The sequence below is a fragment of the Equus przewalskii genome, chromosome 5, assembly GCF_037783145.1.
Source record: "Equus przewalskii isolate Varuska chromosome 5, EquPr2, whole genome shotgun sequence".
In the NCBI taxonomy this organism is placed as follows: Eukaryota; Metazoa; Chordata; class Mammalia; order Perissodactyla; family Equidae; genus Equus; species Equus przewalskii.
This window is the reverse complement of record NC_091835.1, coordinates 69,609,222-69,625,496: the sequence shown is the minus strand read 5'-3', so window position 1 is coordinate 69,625,496 and position 16,275 is coordinate 69,609,222. Positions and strand designations below refer to the sequence as shown.

General features: G+C 43.5%; 1 protein-coding gene across 4 annotated transcripts in view; it reads left to right on the top strand.

Moving 5' to 3' along the window:
- Positions 1-13,228, top strand: part of BIN2 (bridging integrator 2) — a 30,689-nt gene extending 17,461 nt beyond the window's left edge. For 2 of the 4 annotated variants that reach the window (XM_008512261.2, XM_070621356.1), the window contains exons 6-13: positions 731-838; positions 1,149-1,234; positions 2,880-2,955; positions 3,867-3,949; positions 7,240-7,993; positions 9,712-9,792; positions 11,858-11,932; positions 12,414-13,228. In XM_008512261.2, the coding sequence (XP_008510483.2) occupies positions 731-838; positions 1,149-1,234; positions 2,880-2,955; positions 3,867-3,949; positions 7,240-7,993; positions 9,712-9,792; positions 11,858-11,932; positions 12,414-12,422 (1,272 nt within the window). In that variant the 3' untranslated portion in view covers positions 12,423-13,228. The remainder of the gene's footprint in view (positions 1-730; positions 839-1,148; positions 1,235-2,879; positions 2,956-3,866; positions 3,950-7,239; positions 7,994-9,711; positions 9,793-11,857; positions 11,933-12,413) is intronic. The other 2 variants (XM_008512257.2, XM_070621358.1) reach the window with 1 other exon arrangement.
- Positions 13,229-16,275: the final 3,047 nt, after the last annotated feature.

Here is a 16,275-nt window from a genome sequence, read left to right as displayed (position 1 = left end):
TTCCAAAAATTAAATATACTGTGAGGTAGTGTGTTGTCTGTTCTCTGTTCAAGCAGAAGTCAAACTACTTCTTACCTTGGCTGTGGTAGAGAAGCTTCGTGTATTGAATAGGAAATTGGACCAGATAATTGCTAAGATCCTTTCAAATCTGTGATTGAGAGAATGAGACGGGCCGTTAATATAGTTTGCTTCTCCCTGGAATAATTTGTAGTTTGAATGAAATTGAGTAGATATTCTCTCAGTGCTCATATCAATTTGCTATTTTTACTATACTTTAGGGTTTTCAAAGCACTTTATATTCAGCATTTGCTCTCTAAAATAACACAATAGGGCAGATGAATCTACTGAGGCTCCAAAAGAGGTCTGCCTTGCCCTAGGTCACAAGGCAATAAATGGCAGCATTGGGAGTAACACCCAAAACTCTTGACTTTCAATTTGGGAGGATTTTCAAGGCTGTTTCTCCTGGAGGCTGAACCACTTTATCGTGGGTTCCTAGGAAATATTAACATTTAGTGCAGGCTTCCATGTGCTCTGTAGGATTGCCCTTTGCTCTGTTTCCCCCTGAGAATTCCCATTCCTTCCAGGGAGACCCCTTGGGCACAAAACCCTGTTTTCTGTGAAATGTGATAATAGGACCCAAGAATCTTGCCTCTCTGCTTGATACTCTGTTACCTACATCTCGGCCACTGAAAAGTAAGTGTCAAGGCCCTCTCTCCTGACTCTGGGTTAGGAAAGAATCGCCAAGCGGGGTCGGAAACTCGTGGACTATGACAGTGCCCGACACCACCTGGAGGCGGTACAGAATGCCAAAAAGAAAGATGAGGCCAAGACTGCCAAGGTAAAAAGAAAAAAGCCTGGTAAATCCGTCCCACTCTCCCTCTCCCGATAATGGTGGCAGGTGGCTGGGCCAAACTGGGTTTAGGAAATGATAAATTCAGCATCCAGTGTCCTGAAGGAAATCCTGTTTCCTCTGACACAGATGCTCTAAGGATAGTCAGAGACTTGAGGCTGGGGAGGTCACGGGTCTGGAGAAGGACAGGCATGGTTCCAAGTAAGCGTAGTCCCTGACAAAATGCAGAGACAAAAGCAGCAGCCTCTAGCCTTGGGTTCAGAATTGAGGGGAATTGTCTGTCTCTTTCACCGCTTAGGCAGAGGAAGAATTCAACAAAGCCCAGGCTGTGTTTGAAGATCTGAACAAGGAGCTGCTAGAGGAGCTGCCTGTGCTTTACAATAGGTAAGGACTGAGATTCAGGAAAGGGCTGGACTCCTGGGCCACGCAGGCCCAGGCCACCTGGCAGCCCAAACATGTCACCTCATGAAAAGAGCCCTGGTCCAGCCCTGCTACTACCCTGTTGTGTGACATTAGGCGAGCTGCCTTGTCCCTCTAGACGCTGCTTTCTTCATCTGCGACACAGATAACCATCCTTGTCCTGCCAGCTTTTCTGGGTTTAAAGACAAGATGCTTTTTGGACAAAGGAGATTTTGGCAAGTAAAGTTCTGTCATCATGCATGCTAGGAATATCTGGTTTCATGCTCAAGTGCGTGTTATTTTAAACAAGCTTGGTTCATGAACATTCAGATTCACGTAGAAGATAAACCATGGGATGATTGTTAATGAAGATGTCTTTGCTTCACAGTAGGTAGAAGTGTTTTGGAGTAAATTTTCCACATTGGAAGAGGAATCTGAGCAGAAATTCTATTTGTATCCTATTCTCTTTTTATTGTACAAGATGTATTTTATCGTTTTTGTTTGTTTGTTTTTGAGGAAGATTAGCCCTGAGCTAACATCTGCCACCAGTCCTCATCTTTTTGCTGAGGAGGACTGGCCCTGAGCTAACATCCGTGCCCATATTCCTCTACGTTTTTTTTTTTGTGGGACACCTGCCACAGCGTGGCTTGACAAGCAGTGCGTAGGTCCACACCCGGATCCAAACCGGCAAACCCTGGGCCACCAGAGCATAACGTGCAAACCTACCCTCTGCACCACTGGACTGGCCCCACAAGATGTATTTTAAAGCAATTGTAGTCAGAGTATTTTCTATTGTTACTTAATATTATTCTACAGGGCCAGCCGGGTGGCGCAGAGGTTAGGTTTGCCCGTTATGCTCTGGCGGCCCAGGGTTTGCCGGTTTGGATCCGGGTGTGGACCTACGCACTGCTTGTCAAGCCATGCTGTGGCAGGCATCCCACATATAAAGTAGAGGAAGATGGGCATGGATGTTAGCTCAGGGCCAGTCTTCCTCAGCAAAAAGAGAGGGATTGGTGGCAGATGTTAGCTCAAGGCTAATCTTCCTCAAAAAAAAAGAAATTATTCTACATATGATGGAGCCTTTTTAATGACTACGTGTATTCTAAAACATTAAGTACGTGACTCCTAATTTAAATGGAATTGAAATTTATTACAGTTTCTTTAAATGTAAACTTCCCCAATTCATTTACAGTAGAATTCCATTAATGTACATACAGCTTCATAGAAGTCCAAGTTTTGCATAATGAGAAAGAATAATTACTTATTATAATAACTATAATTGTATGGCCTTATACAGCACTTTAAAAATTCTTCAAAGCACTTCCACGTCTACTTCAATACCTAAAGAGCCTGAATCAGATAACATCATGCAACTAGAGATTGTGATATTTTGGTGTCAGCCTGGGCTGATAGTGTCTCCTGGCCTGCCCACTCCTGAGAGTCAACTGTGCTCCTGGCTTGGCTCTGATGAATCCAGATCCCAGAACCCAAGTCTGGGACGTGGGGCACTTTTCTCTGAGGAGCCTTGGTGGTGGTTGGCTTTGGCCTAAGCTCCTACCTTGCATTTTCAAACAAAAACTTCCTTTATCAACCCTTACCTGTATATGTTTGTCGTTTTGCCTCCTGATAGTCGTATTGGCTGTTATGTGACCATCTTCCAAAATATTTCCAACTTGAGGGATGTCTTCTACAGGGAGATGAGCAAGGTGAGAAACATCTGGTCAATTTAGACACCTAGGTTTTTCTAGTAAATATGAAGGTAGCCCTAATTTATATAATCTCATTAAATATCCATATTGGCACCACACATTTTTACTTTTTTCTCACGATGAAATAATAGCACTTGATTGACTGCGTTGAACTCTATTAAAGCACATATATATCTCTCTCAGAGGGCCCTCTCCATCTCCATTAATACTGAATAATAGCAGCCAAACTTGAGCTTCAGATGAATAAAGGAGGTGAAGCCTCTGGAAGGCACAGCTAAAACAGGGAACCAAGTTGTGAAATCTCTATCTTTTGTTGCTGGGGAGTGGATAGGGCGGTGTTTATGCCCAGGTCAGTTTCTCAGGTAGTTGGTCTTGAATAGGACCAATCCTCTTCAGTGACAGGCAGCCACAGAACATCATCTCATGGGTCTTTTCTAGTCCTGGGATTCCAAGACTCTTTGCTGTTACAATATTAATTATATTCACATACACATACATGTACGTTCCTCTTCAGAGTTTCTTTGGCTAAATTATGATTTACATGGTAATTTTACATTAAATTAATTTTAAATTAAAATTACATTGTAGTATTACAATGAGTTTTCATTCCCTGGATCACCTGAGAGAAGCTGGAACCTCAAATCAAACATCAAGAACCCAGCCTTGAGAGAGCTGCCAGTCTGATGCTAGAGGCAGAACTTAAGACGCAGACAACTTAAGACAGTCAAGGAGGAAGGGGTGGTGGGACAGGACCCTGGACAGTAGTGCAAAAGAGATGAGGAGGAATTGTACAGTTCAGGGTGGTGAGGTTTTATTTTAGGGAGCTGTCTGAAAAGAGAGGAGAGAAGGGATCTGCCAGTCTCAGGTTCCCATCTGGCTGGCATCCTCTTCTCTCTTGCTGGCTCTAGCTGAACCACAGTCTCTACGAGGTGATGAGCAAACTGGAGAAGCAACATTCCGACAAAGTCTTTGTGGTGAAGGGACTATCAAGGTGAGCAACCTCTGAGACTCTTTTTCTGCTTCACTTGTCCTCTGTGTGAACGTATTCACCACTCTCATCTCCACTCCCAAATCCTGGCCTTGCTTTTGTGTTCATGTACATTATGTTGTTTGCTGTTTGCACTATGCCCCTATGTAAATTCTTTTTCTTTTTATGAAATATTTCATCTATAACTAAAGGTATAAAGAATACAACAAATAGCTATATGCCTACCACCAAATTTAAGAAATCAACTATTATATATATAATTGAAGCTCCCAGTATCCCTTCCCCACTCACTTTCTCTTCCTGCCCCACCAAAGGTAGCCACTATCTTAAATTTAGTGCTTGCTATTCTTATGCATGTCTTTTTACTTTTATTATACACATATATGCGCACACAGAAAATATTGCTTTGCATGTTTTTAAACTTTATATAAATGGAATTACACTGTTTGTATTCTTTTGCAACTTCTTTTGTTCTCTTAGTATTGTTTATGAGGTTTATTTATCCTTGTTGCTACATGTTGCTAGCTCTGATCTTTCCCCTCCGTAACTGTTGCAGATGCCATTGTACGGCTAGTTTACAATTTATTTATCTGTCCTCCTGCTAATGGACATTTGGGTTGTTTTCCAGTTTTTTGCTATTACAAATAATGTTGCAACGAACATGTTTTACGTTTCTCATGAATACTATCAAGAGTTTCTTTATTGTGTATACTGGGAGTGGACTTGCTGAGTCATAGAGTCTGTGCATTTGGGCTTCTTCAGCCTTACTAGCTGTTGCCATTGCTAAAGTGCTCTCCAAAGTGACTGTCCCAATTTACAACCCACCAGCAGTGAATAGAAGCCCCCATTGCTCCATGTTCCTGCTACATGTGAATTGTCAGACTTCATGATTTTTCTAAGCTAATGAGTATGAAGTGGAATTTTTTACAGTTTTAATTAACATCTCCACAATTGCTAGTTAGCATGAACATCTTTTCATGTTGTTGGCCATTTAAGTTTCCTGTTCTGTGACTTTCCTGCTTATCTTTTTTTCACATTTTCTTTTGGATTGTTTACCTGTTTACCCCCCCTTTTTTTTGTGGTGAGGAAGATCCGCCCTGACTAACATCCATTGCCAATCTTCCTCTTCTTGCTTGAGGAAGATTGTCCCTGAGATAACATCTGTGCCAGTCTTCCTCTATTTTTTGTATGTGGGATGCTACCACAGTGTGCTTTGATGAGTGGTATGTATGTCTGTGCCCAGGATCCAAACCCACAAACCCTGGGCCACCAAAGCAGAGTACACAAATTTGACCACTATGCCACTGGGCTGGCTCCTGTTAATCCTTTTTTTAAAATTGTTTTATATGAGGGTGGTTTTTTTTTTTGTATATTCTGGATATTAAACCTTTAATGATATGCATTGCAAATATCTTTTCTCAATCTGTTATGGCTTGCTTTTCCACTTTGTGTGTGTGTGTGTGTGTGTGGTAGCTATTGCCTTCATGCATTCTTTGTGTTGGTAACTGTAAGCAATTCACTGGTCCCTCAGAATGTGATCACTTTCTTACTCTGAAGCCGTTGTTTAGGAAATTTTATTATGTCCCTACTCTGTGCAAAGTTTTATGCCAAGAGTTAGGGATCCAAAGACACAGGACACTTGTCCTTTCTCTGAAGTGATTTACAAAAAGTTGAAAAGAGAAAATTTGCCTTAGGACTACAAGGGATGATATAAGCTTGTACATACAAAGTGCCTAATGAGACCTGTAGGGATTCCAGAGAGGTAAGTAATTGCCAGTGTGTGGATGGTCGGGGAAGCCTTTAAGGAGGTAGTGAAACTGAGCTTGGGCCTTGAAGCAAGAATAGGGCTCACATTTGCTATTTGTACTGCTCATTTAGCAAGTAGTTACAGACTATTGAAAAGAATCACCAAGGGGCCAGTGTAAACTTCCTAGACGAATTCCCTTTTTCTCCAAAAACTCTGTTTCTCCTCTTCCCAGCATTGAAAGCCAGAGTTCTCTCTAATTATCCATTCATCTGAAACTTACCATCACTTACACCAAGATGTCCCGGAACCTTGTAGGGAAATCTGGTCTTTTCTTACTATGTCCTGGGCCTTCTAAACCTACTGATCCCTAGGATGCTAGTGCTAGAAAGAACCTTATGTCACTCAGCTTATCTCACATTAGAAACCCCATAGGGCAGGAATTAAGATTTTCTCTTTCTGTTCCTCTGCCCATTCCCCATCCTTGTGCCCAGGACACAGCACATAGTTGGTACCTGTTGAGTAAATATTTGTGGGTTGCTTAATCAGTTAGTGGATGGTACATGGGAAGCACTTGAGGAGGTGAGTAGGAACCAGGCCGATGTTGGCTATAGAAGCACTCAGCACAGTATCCAGCCTGCTTGATAAATGTTATAGTCCACTTTCATTGTTCGTGGCAGTTAAGTTCTGTGAAGTCACCACGAGCACTGAATTAGTGAATACTACACCATCGCTCCTTGGGGAAACACAGGGTTAGGTTCTTGTGAGCCCCTGGTCCCAACAATTTCATCAGCCAATCAGTATATAACCTTGTCTTGTGTGTGTTTCTGTTTAAAGACAACTTATTTAATCTGTATCGTTGACTCATTAATATTGAACTGACGGCCGACAGCGCTGTAACACACGCCTGAAGGAAGCTTATCCAACATCGTATTTTCTCTGTGAGTCACCTCACTGTCTTCTCACTCTTAGACAGCACTTTAGCACTACACTTGGAGGCCATTTTAAATGGCAAAATCATCAGCAAAAAGCACAACGATGTGAAAAACATGGCAAAAGGACACATTTACAGTATGAGAGCAGAAACAAGAAGGCCAAGGACTGCCTTATCAGAACTCAGAGGGACAGCGCTCGTCACGGACTCAGTTTCCACAGCTTGCACATGTCTGTGACTGACTGTGAAAGCACCAGAAGTATTGATTTGGGGTTATAAATAAATTTTAGGGAGTAGGTGAATTTGCAAATACAGAATCCATAACGATTAACTGAATCTTTTCCCCAGAGAAAATATTTCATTAATATTTTGCTGTGTTTCTTTCTAGTCTTTTTCTTTATATATTTTACATAATAGAGTTGTGATATAGATAAAATTTTATAGCCTTTTTCACTTTACTTTATAATGTAAGCATTATTGAAAATTACATAAACTTTCCAGTATCATTTTAAATTGCTTTATTATTATTATGTGCATGCATCATATTTATTTGGGGGTATTTAGGTTACTTCCAGTTGTTAGGTCTTCTGAGTCTGAATGCCCTTCCTTTTTTAGCGGCAACAGACGCTCTTTAGTCATCTCTCCCCCAGTTCGACCATCTGTGGTCTCCGGCCCTCTTACCTCACCTATCAGTCCCTCTGCACTTTCCTTGAAGAGTGAGAGGGACTCCACCTCTGCAAGTGAAGAAGAGCTGGCATCTGATCCAGCCCAGGGAGAAGACAACTCTGAGATCAAAGAAGAGCCCTTAAAAGATGAGGAAACAGAGGAGGAAGAGGCTGAAGCAAGCTCCTCTGAGGAGGAAGAGCCTCTGCCAGCCTGCAATGGCCTCACCCCGGCCCAGCCCTCTCTCACCATTGAGGGTGGCCAGGCCCAGGAGGAAGTTCTCCCTTGCTCCGCAGCTCCATCACCAGGCAGAGCCCTAATCCCTTCAGAGCAGCCTTCATCTCTCCCAGAAGTAGTCCTCCGAACCCGCACCTCCAGTGAAGGATCTGAACAACCAAAGAAGAGAGCCTCTATCCAGAGGGCCTCAGCACCCCCCAATAGGCCTCCTCCACCCAGAGCCACTCCCAGCCCCAGGCCCTCCTCAGGGAACACACCCTCCAGCCCTACAGCCTCTGAACCGAATTCACCCACCAGCCCCAGGGCCTCCCTGGGGGCTGGGACTCCAAGTCCTAGGGCCTCCTTAGAGGCCTCTCCTGATCCACTGCCACCAGAGAAGCCAGTAAGAACTCCTGAAGCGGGAGAAAAGGAAAACACTGAGAATCTGAACCCAGAAGAACTTTCTACATCTCCTACCTTGATCTCTCAGGTGAGTGGATCTGGCTGAGTCTCTATTCCTCTTTATAACCTCGATGTAGATCATTTTTACTATAGTTAGGTTTCCCATAGTTGATAAGATTTTATGTCATTTTATTATAGACTCAAGGATACCCTTAGACACCTCTTTGGTTCTGTGGATTGTTTCATATTTTCACAGCAACTAATTTAGTGACCTGTACTCTTAGGGTAATTGACTTCTGCAAAGGGCTTATCTCCAGTGTTATTGTGAGCAAGTTCTTACTAATTTTTATCTTTTGCTCCAAGTTCTGGGAGTTCCCAATATAAAGAACCTACAGCTAGCATCCTGAGCTTTACCTTTTTTAATGGGGAATGGGGCGGAGGGTCTTTAGTTTGTCATATTTGTGACTGTGGTAAATAGATACCAAGTAAAATGGCAGCAGCAAATTTCGAAGTTGTGTCTTCTTTGATGAGAGAGACCTAGAAGAAGGAACGCACAGAGGAAGGTAAAGCAAAAGGATGGTCTTTTGAAAGGTGAGAATATGTTTGAGAAAAGGATTGTGTTAAAACATAGACACAGATCTCCCGGGGAGCACCCAGTTCTGTGAAGGATCTGGATATCAAGTCACATTCTATTCAAATTATGTGGAAAGGCTACAATATAGAAGAGAGATTTGACTTGTTCTGTAGGACTACTGAGGGCAGAACTAGGCCCTATGTGTAAAGATTTGTTTTTTTAAAGCACATTTTGGATCAATACATGAGGAACTTGCAGCAATTAGCTATGTTAAAAAAATGGTATGGAGGGGCTGGCCCAGTGGCATAGTGGTTAATTTCGTGGACTCTGCTTTGGTGGCCTGGTTCACAGGTTCAGATCCCGGGCGTGGACCTACACACCACTCATCAAGCCACGCTGTGGTGGCATCCCACATACAAAATAGAGGAAGATTAGCATAGATGTCAGCTCAGGGAAAACCTTCCTCAAGCAAAAAGAGGAAAATTGGCAACAGATGTTAGCTCAGGGACAAGCTTCCTCACACACACACAAAAATGGTATGGGAAAAAATTTTTTTAGATATAGGGGAAAGGGTATACAAGGAGCTTCCAAAAACTAAAATGGGATGGGCCACCTTGAGAAATAGTTCTCCTTCCTTGGTGTTAAAAGCCAGGGCTGTGAGATCAACTGTCAGGTGCACTGTAGAGAGGATCATGGTAAGACATCTGACTCAGTGGCATCAGGATTCATCCATTCATTCCACAATTACTTATCGAGCCTGCACTATGTGCCAGGCACCTTCCTAGGAAGGGGAGTATCACAGTGAACAAAACAGGAAATTCTCTGCCTTCCTGCAGCTTACATTCTAGTGGTGGGGGTGCGGGGGGAAGGATAGACAAGAAACAGAATAAATAAGTAAAATTATAATGTAGTGGCAATAAGAGATATGGAGAAAAATTAAGTAGGGGAAGGCACAGGGAGTGGGGCCTGAATTGGCAATTTTAAACAGAGTGGTCAGAGAAGGTGGCGTTGGGCAATGAAAGAGGCCAGGGCATGAGCCGTGTGGATATCTGGGATGTCTGGTACCCCTCAGATCACAGCACGCTACTACCTATGCCTAACTGAAGGTTGACCAGCTTACCGTGGGAGCCTCCTGTTATCTGAGAGGCGCTAACCTGGACAGAGAGCGCAAGGGTGGCATCGGGGTGTGAGGGTGCAGGACTTTCTTCTACATTGTACACTTTGATCCACAGGTGTTTTCAGAGTCTGGCAAGACAGGGAAGCTGGAAGGCAAAGAAGAGAACAACGAGCTTACGTCAGCTGACTCCCCTCAGGTACTAAAATCCAAGTCATCACCATTGTTACGCCCTCAGTCTTGATTCACATGAGGTGCTGGAGGGCCTAACAGAGCACCATGTAGCCCTCTCGCTTGGCTCTTCCTAGTCTGCGGTAGCTATGCAGATTGAGAGAGACGCAGGGCATGTGGGTAGTGAATAAGCAAGAGTTAAGGTGGGATTTTGAGGAGGGAAAGTGTAGCCACTTCTCACTTTTCTGCACTGAAAAAAGCAACTCAATGGTGTGGAAAATCCAAAATTAATTTAAAATTGACTTTGTAATATATTATATGATTTTAGCATGGAGACAGCGACAGAGTGATCTTCTGTTTGACTCTGGGGAATAGTAACATAGGTTTGCATCCTTGGGGTCATCTTACTGAAGGGGAGATTTTGGGGACCAAGATGCTGTCTGACTATTTTGAGGAACAGGCTATTAACTCTCTCCTCCTTGGGAAACAGATACAGGACACAACCTCCTTTCCCCTGAATACCTCCTTATATTTGAGATTTATAGTGCTTCCTTACTCCTATCCTCTCTTGTGGGATTGCTTTTGGTCATTGGCTAAGGAGGTGTATTTTTCCTATGGAATTAAGCAACGAGAACATCCTAGACCCTAGCCTACCAGGGTCATCAGTCCTCTGAAGCCTATGTTCTACAAGATCTGTTCATTCCCTTGCAAATGCATCATAAATCATAGTTTTTCTCAAGCAGAATTATGGACATATCACATATAAAAATGGGTAAATAAAATGTTAACCGCTGGGGCTGGCCTGGTGGCACAGCAGTTAAGTTTGCACATTCTGCTTTGGTGGCCTGGGGTTCCCTGGTTCGGATCCCAGGTGCGGACATACACACCGTTTGGCAAGCCATGCTGTGGCAGGCGTCCCACATATAAAGTAGAGGAAGATGGGCATGGATATTAGCTCAGAGCCAGTCTTCCTCAGCAATAAAGAGGAAGATTGGCAGCAGACGTTAGCTCAGGGCTAATCTTCCTAAAAAAAAGGGTAACCACAAGAAAATCTGTTCTTGCTCAGCCTTTGAATCACCTGACAGAGAATGAAGGTTTGAGAACCTTCTGGGAGGTAGTACTATCTTTGAGGAAATTCATGGCCTGGAATTGCAGGAGGGAGTAAGAAGAAGGAAAATTTCCTTAAAGGAGAAATGTAGAATTTCAAGTGGCTGTCATACTATTTGAAATTGGTTCTACTTTAAAAGGGTGAATTTTATAGTATGTGAATTAAATTTCAATTTTAAAAAATTTTAAAAAATAGGGGCCAGCCCCATGGCCGAGTGGTTAAGTTCACGCGCTCTGCTTCAGTGGCCCAGGGTTTCACCGGTTCAGATCCTGGGCACAGACATGGCATCGCTCATCAAGCCATGCTGAGGCGGCGTCCCATATGCCACAACTAGAAGGACTCACAATTAAAAATACACAACTGTGTACCAGGGGGCTTTGGGAAGAAAAAGGAAACATAAAATCTTTTAAAAAAAAATAAATTCACTCTAAACCTTCGAGTGCCAAGGTCTTCTCCTGGGTTAGCAGTTCCTAGACAGGGCTTCCCACACCTTGGGTTCCCATCTTGAACCTAGAACTTTTCCCAAAGAAACCATTACGCCACTTGCCTCTCCTAACTGCTGTGGGTTAGGATCATCTAAGTGTGAGAGCTGCAGTGTGTTCTTGAGGAGGGTTAGTGTAAAAGTGGTAGGTAGTGGTTTTATGACCTCTGTCATACCCTCACAGACTCCCACATAGATATACGTACAGATGCATGTCACACAAATCACACAGTGTCTGATCATGGACACAGCTGTGGAGTCCAAAGACCTCATTTCCTGTCCCAGCAAGTCATTTTTCCCTTTGAATCTTGGTTTCTTAATCTGTCAAAGAGAATGACAAGTAAAGCCTTCCCTGATGCCTTCAGGCTATAGTGCAACTACATCGGATGTTTGCCCTTGGTGTTGTCTGTGACCCTTGTAAAGTGTCAGGCGCAGAAGCCCCTTTGAGCTGAGAGGCTGTGGGGGTTGAGCCACCTCTTACTGGCAGAACTCTTCTTTTTGTAGAGCCAAGATCTTCAGCTTCATGTGTCTGCAGTTCCAGAAGAGAGCAACACCATAGCACCTGAGCCTCAAGAAGAGGTAAGGAGGCCGGACACACAGAACAGGATGGGTGGTAAGATTGGGCATTGGGGGTGGAGAGAGGTTTGTTACAGGCTAGGATCCTTACCGTGGGCTACAAGGGGAACCCAGCAGTGCTCTACCCTTAGGGCAAAGCGAAGCAGGTGGGAGCCAGAGGAACCAAGGGTAAACTAGGACTTTGTGGGGGTTTTGTGCTCATTTCCCAACACTTGGCCTTGAACCTCTTGACCTCTCACCATAGCCCTATCTCCTAAGTATTTATTTAGTTATATCTGGACTTATTTGTTTCAAAAAGGAGTTAAGATATACAAAAGGCATACAAAAAGGTAAATACATATATACACACACACACAAAATAGAGCAAAATAACTCAGAAGTATATTAGTGACAGTGACGTAAAGTGGAGCCATGAATTAGGCAAGTACAAAAATGTATTCTATAAAGTAAACTTACTAAGGGCGGACCACAAAATTGGTTTCAGACTTTGTAATATCCAAGAAGAGGAAAAGCTGATCAGTTCACCCAATTCATGATGCCCATTCCTTAAGAGAACAACAACTCCTGCTACTAAGATGGAAATGAAATTTCTCCTGTGAATCCTCATAAAGAGATGGTGAATGATGTAACGAACAGTACCTGCAGCAAGTCTTTGCAATAATCGCAAACACCAGTTTCACATCGCCTCCCTCAGTAGAGGCTGGTGGATACATGAAATATAACTCGATAGAAGCAAACTGAGTTTCTACCCTCGTTGAGTGGTTAGTGGGAGGGCAGGTCAGCATCTAAGGCAATCATGTTTATTTTCCAGGTATCTACAATGCAAAATACACACCTCTGAAGAAGAACTGCCAAGACCTCCCCACACACACCTCCCCAGAGTAGCTCATTGGCTAGAGGGTGTATAGGTCAGAGGGACTGAAGATCCAGCATTCACTTCTAGGTTCCCAAACAATCTGAATGCTAGTGGTCCCTAACGACCTGGCATTAATGGAGGCTGAGGAGCAGACTTGGGTGGGGAGGGACGCAGGCTTGGGACAAGACACCGTTAGACTCAGGGAATATTTAATGCAGGTTTTAGTATTGTTAGAATAGTAAGACTTTATATATTAATTAAAGTGGGGCTAAAATGGCTATAAAAAGCAAAAGCATCTGTAGACACAGACAATTGTCCACACAGAGACACACACCACACATAACTCAGAGAATAGTGAACAAATCTTTGACTTACCACTCATTTTGCAAGACTTAAAGAACAGATTTTCAGATTGTTGAATAAACTGTTATTCTACGTGTGGATTCTTTGTTTGACACGGGGAATTGTTCCAGCCCAGCACACTGTTCTCCACTGAGGCAAGGTTATTGATTCTACCTGAGGTTCAGAAAGTGTTAGTCACATCCCTGACCCCTAGACCACCCTACCTCCTGGCTTAACTCTCAGATGATGCCAGGGGCTTCTCTCCTCAATCGAGATGCTTTACCGCATGTCCCCCATCTCGTTGGTTAATAAGCAAATACCCCTAGAAAGAGCTTACATTTTAGAGCTGTATCTAGTGTTTACAATCTGGTTTACAATCTGGTGTAAATAAGGATCTGAGCAGGATGGAAGAAATGGAACTCCAAGGGAAGGGAAAGCATACAAAGTATGATAATATAATAGAAATGGCATGGAATTTGGAGTCAGAAGTCCTGGATTCAAGGCCTATCATTTGCTTCTGTGAAAACATTAAAACCTAACTTTAAAATCCTATCATCCTGATAAACACACATCACATGCAAACGGTCATCCACCTTTGCGTTTATTTCTAGGGGTGATGGACAGTGTCAGCATTCATTCGGTCATTCGACAAGCACTTACCGAGTGCCTGCTCTGTGCCACGCAGAGAGATATATGAGAAACAGAGAAATAATGATGAGGGAAAAAAGTAAGAACTTTATGGAGACAGAATATTGAGCAGGGAACAGAATGGGCAGGATTTAGCAGTGGCTTAGAAGACATGATGAACACTGAAGTTTTCAGGAATTATTCTAGGTTAGGCTTCAGAGACTGGAATTTGGTGGTGCCATTCCCTGAAATTGTGACTACAGGAGGAAGTGCATCATGTGGGTTCTTTGGTTGCAAGCAACAAACTGACACAATTAAGCAATAAAGGATATGCTGAAGGCTATTAGGCAGCTCATAGAATGGAAAGAACAGCCAAGCTGCAGAAAGGACAAGAATCAGCCCACAGAGGTCTGTAGCAGGAATGTATGGACTGCCCCTCTAGGCAGTTGTCATTGCAAGACTCAGCTCCAGCCACCCGCTGCTCTCCAGATCCAGATTCCCTGGAGAAGGAATCTAGCCCAGTTTTTGGGGGGGGGGGGGCATGTTAGTGTCTACAATGACGGGAAGACCAGTGGGGGTGGTGGGAAGGAGAGTGGATTACAAAGAATCAGGAGGAAACTTGAGGTGCTGGAAATATTCATGGTTTTGATTGTGGTAATAGTTTAATGGGGATGTATGCATGTGTCAAACTGGTCAAATTGTACACTTGATGTGCAGTTTCCTGCGCGTCCCATAGAAACATTGGACATGGAGTTTGAGAACTTGTAGGACTTTCCAGTAGATGTGTCTGTTAGGGAAGTAACATGTTTGTATTTAGGAGTCATTTTTCTCAGATCTGATCCTGTTAACTCTTTTATTTGAAAACCTTCAAAGGATCTCCACTGCTGTAATGGAGAGGAGGTTGCATGCCCCCCTGGCTATTTTAATACTTCTTCTCGAACGCAGCCCACTCCCTTGGCACTCACAATCACTGCTGGGAGTGATGATCCGGGGCTATTGGAAGGTGAGGGAAATGCTGGGACTACAGGCCTCTTGCTGCCCAAGGCCCTCCATGACCTACTTGGAATGCTCCTCCCACATTCATCTGGCAAAACCCGGTTCAGGCCTTTTTCCTGCAGGGCTTTCCCCGACCCTCATCTCCTAGGAAACATCCTCTTCGAGGAGGGCGACAAGCACCCAACAGGCAAAACTGAAGTGGAAAAATTTACTAAATTGAGGGGTTGATACTTTATTTGCATATGGCTCTACTGGAGGCTCCAGGAAGGCAGGGGAAAGGGCCAGTATGCTGGGCATGAGTAATAATTTTGCTTACCTATGGTAGGCAGTCCCAGCTAGGAACCAACCTGTTTCTCCTGATTTACAAAATGGTAAGGTTGGCCAGGGGAAAGGCTAGGACTTAGAAGACTGCCATCTTGGCAGTGACACAAGAAGGGGCTGATAGCCAGTATAACTGGGTGAAGATGAATATTTCTTACCCCTGTCCAGGACTCCTGGAGGTATGTTGACAAAAGGATAGCTGCTCCAGTTTCTGAGCTTCAGCATTCAATCCTTGGAGAACACTGGTAGCTCACCACCATATGAGCTTCATTCATCATCTGTTTTTTGTGTGCCCTCGAGTCAATTCCGACTCCTAGCGACCCTGTGTACAGCAGAGTGGAAGCCTGCCTGGTCTTTTTTGCACCATCCTCTCACTTCTGACGCTATATCAGATAACGCCCCACTGCTATTCACAGGGTTTTCATGGCCAATTTTTCGGAAGTGAGTGGCCAGGTCCTTCTTCCTAGTCTGTCTTAGTCTAGAAGCTTCACTAAAACCTGTCCATCATGGGTGACCCTGCTCGTGTTGCTTTCAGCATCACAGCAACACGAAGCTGCCACAGTACCACAACTCAGATGGGCAGTGTGGTTCCCTGACCGGGAAACGAACCCCGAGTGGAGAATGCCAAATCTTAACCACTAGACCACCAGGGCTGGCAGCAAGATGAATATAAGTTAATAAAAAGGTCAGCCTAGCCAGTCCTCAGATAAAAGAATATCCAAGAGATATGGAAATTCAAATTCTAAGGGTTAAATTCTAAAAGTGGACAATTGCTTGCATTTACTGACAAGCTGACCAAGAATTCCAGAAAAGGCTGAGATTTTTCTTGTATCCTGGTCGATCTCTCCCAGAGCTTATTCCATTAGGCATTGAAGACTGTTAGACCCACCGACTCTCAGAGACCATCCAGCCCAGCTGACTGCTGATTTGCTGTTACTTTTTCACAATTTAATTTGATAGTTAATAGTCTCTCACAAGCATCTTGTTTTTCCTTTAAAATGTAAGGTTTGCTAGCACATGATTTTATCCCTATAGGCACATACTATTCATTTTAAAATAGTAAACATGCAGAAAAATAGGCTCCAATATGCACATGCTCGGCACCAAATTTAGCGTAAAATAAGCAATACTGTAAACAGTGTATGTACTCTGCTCTTTGATGTATCCCACATATTCTGAATGTTTCTGGTGTTCTCTGAACATC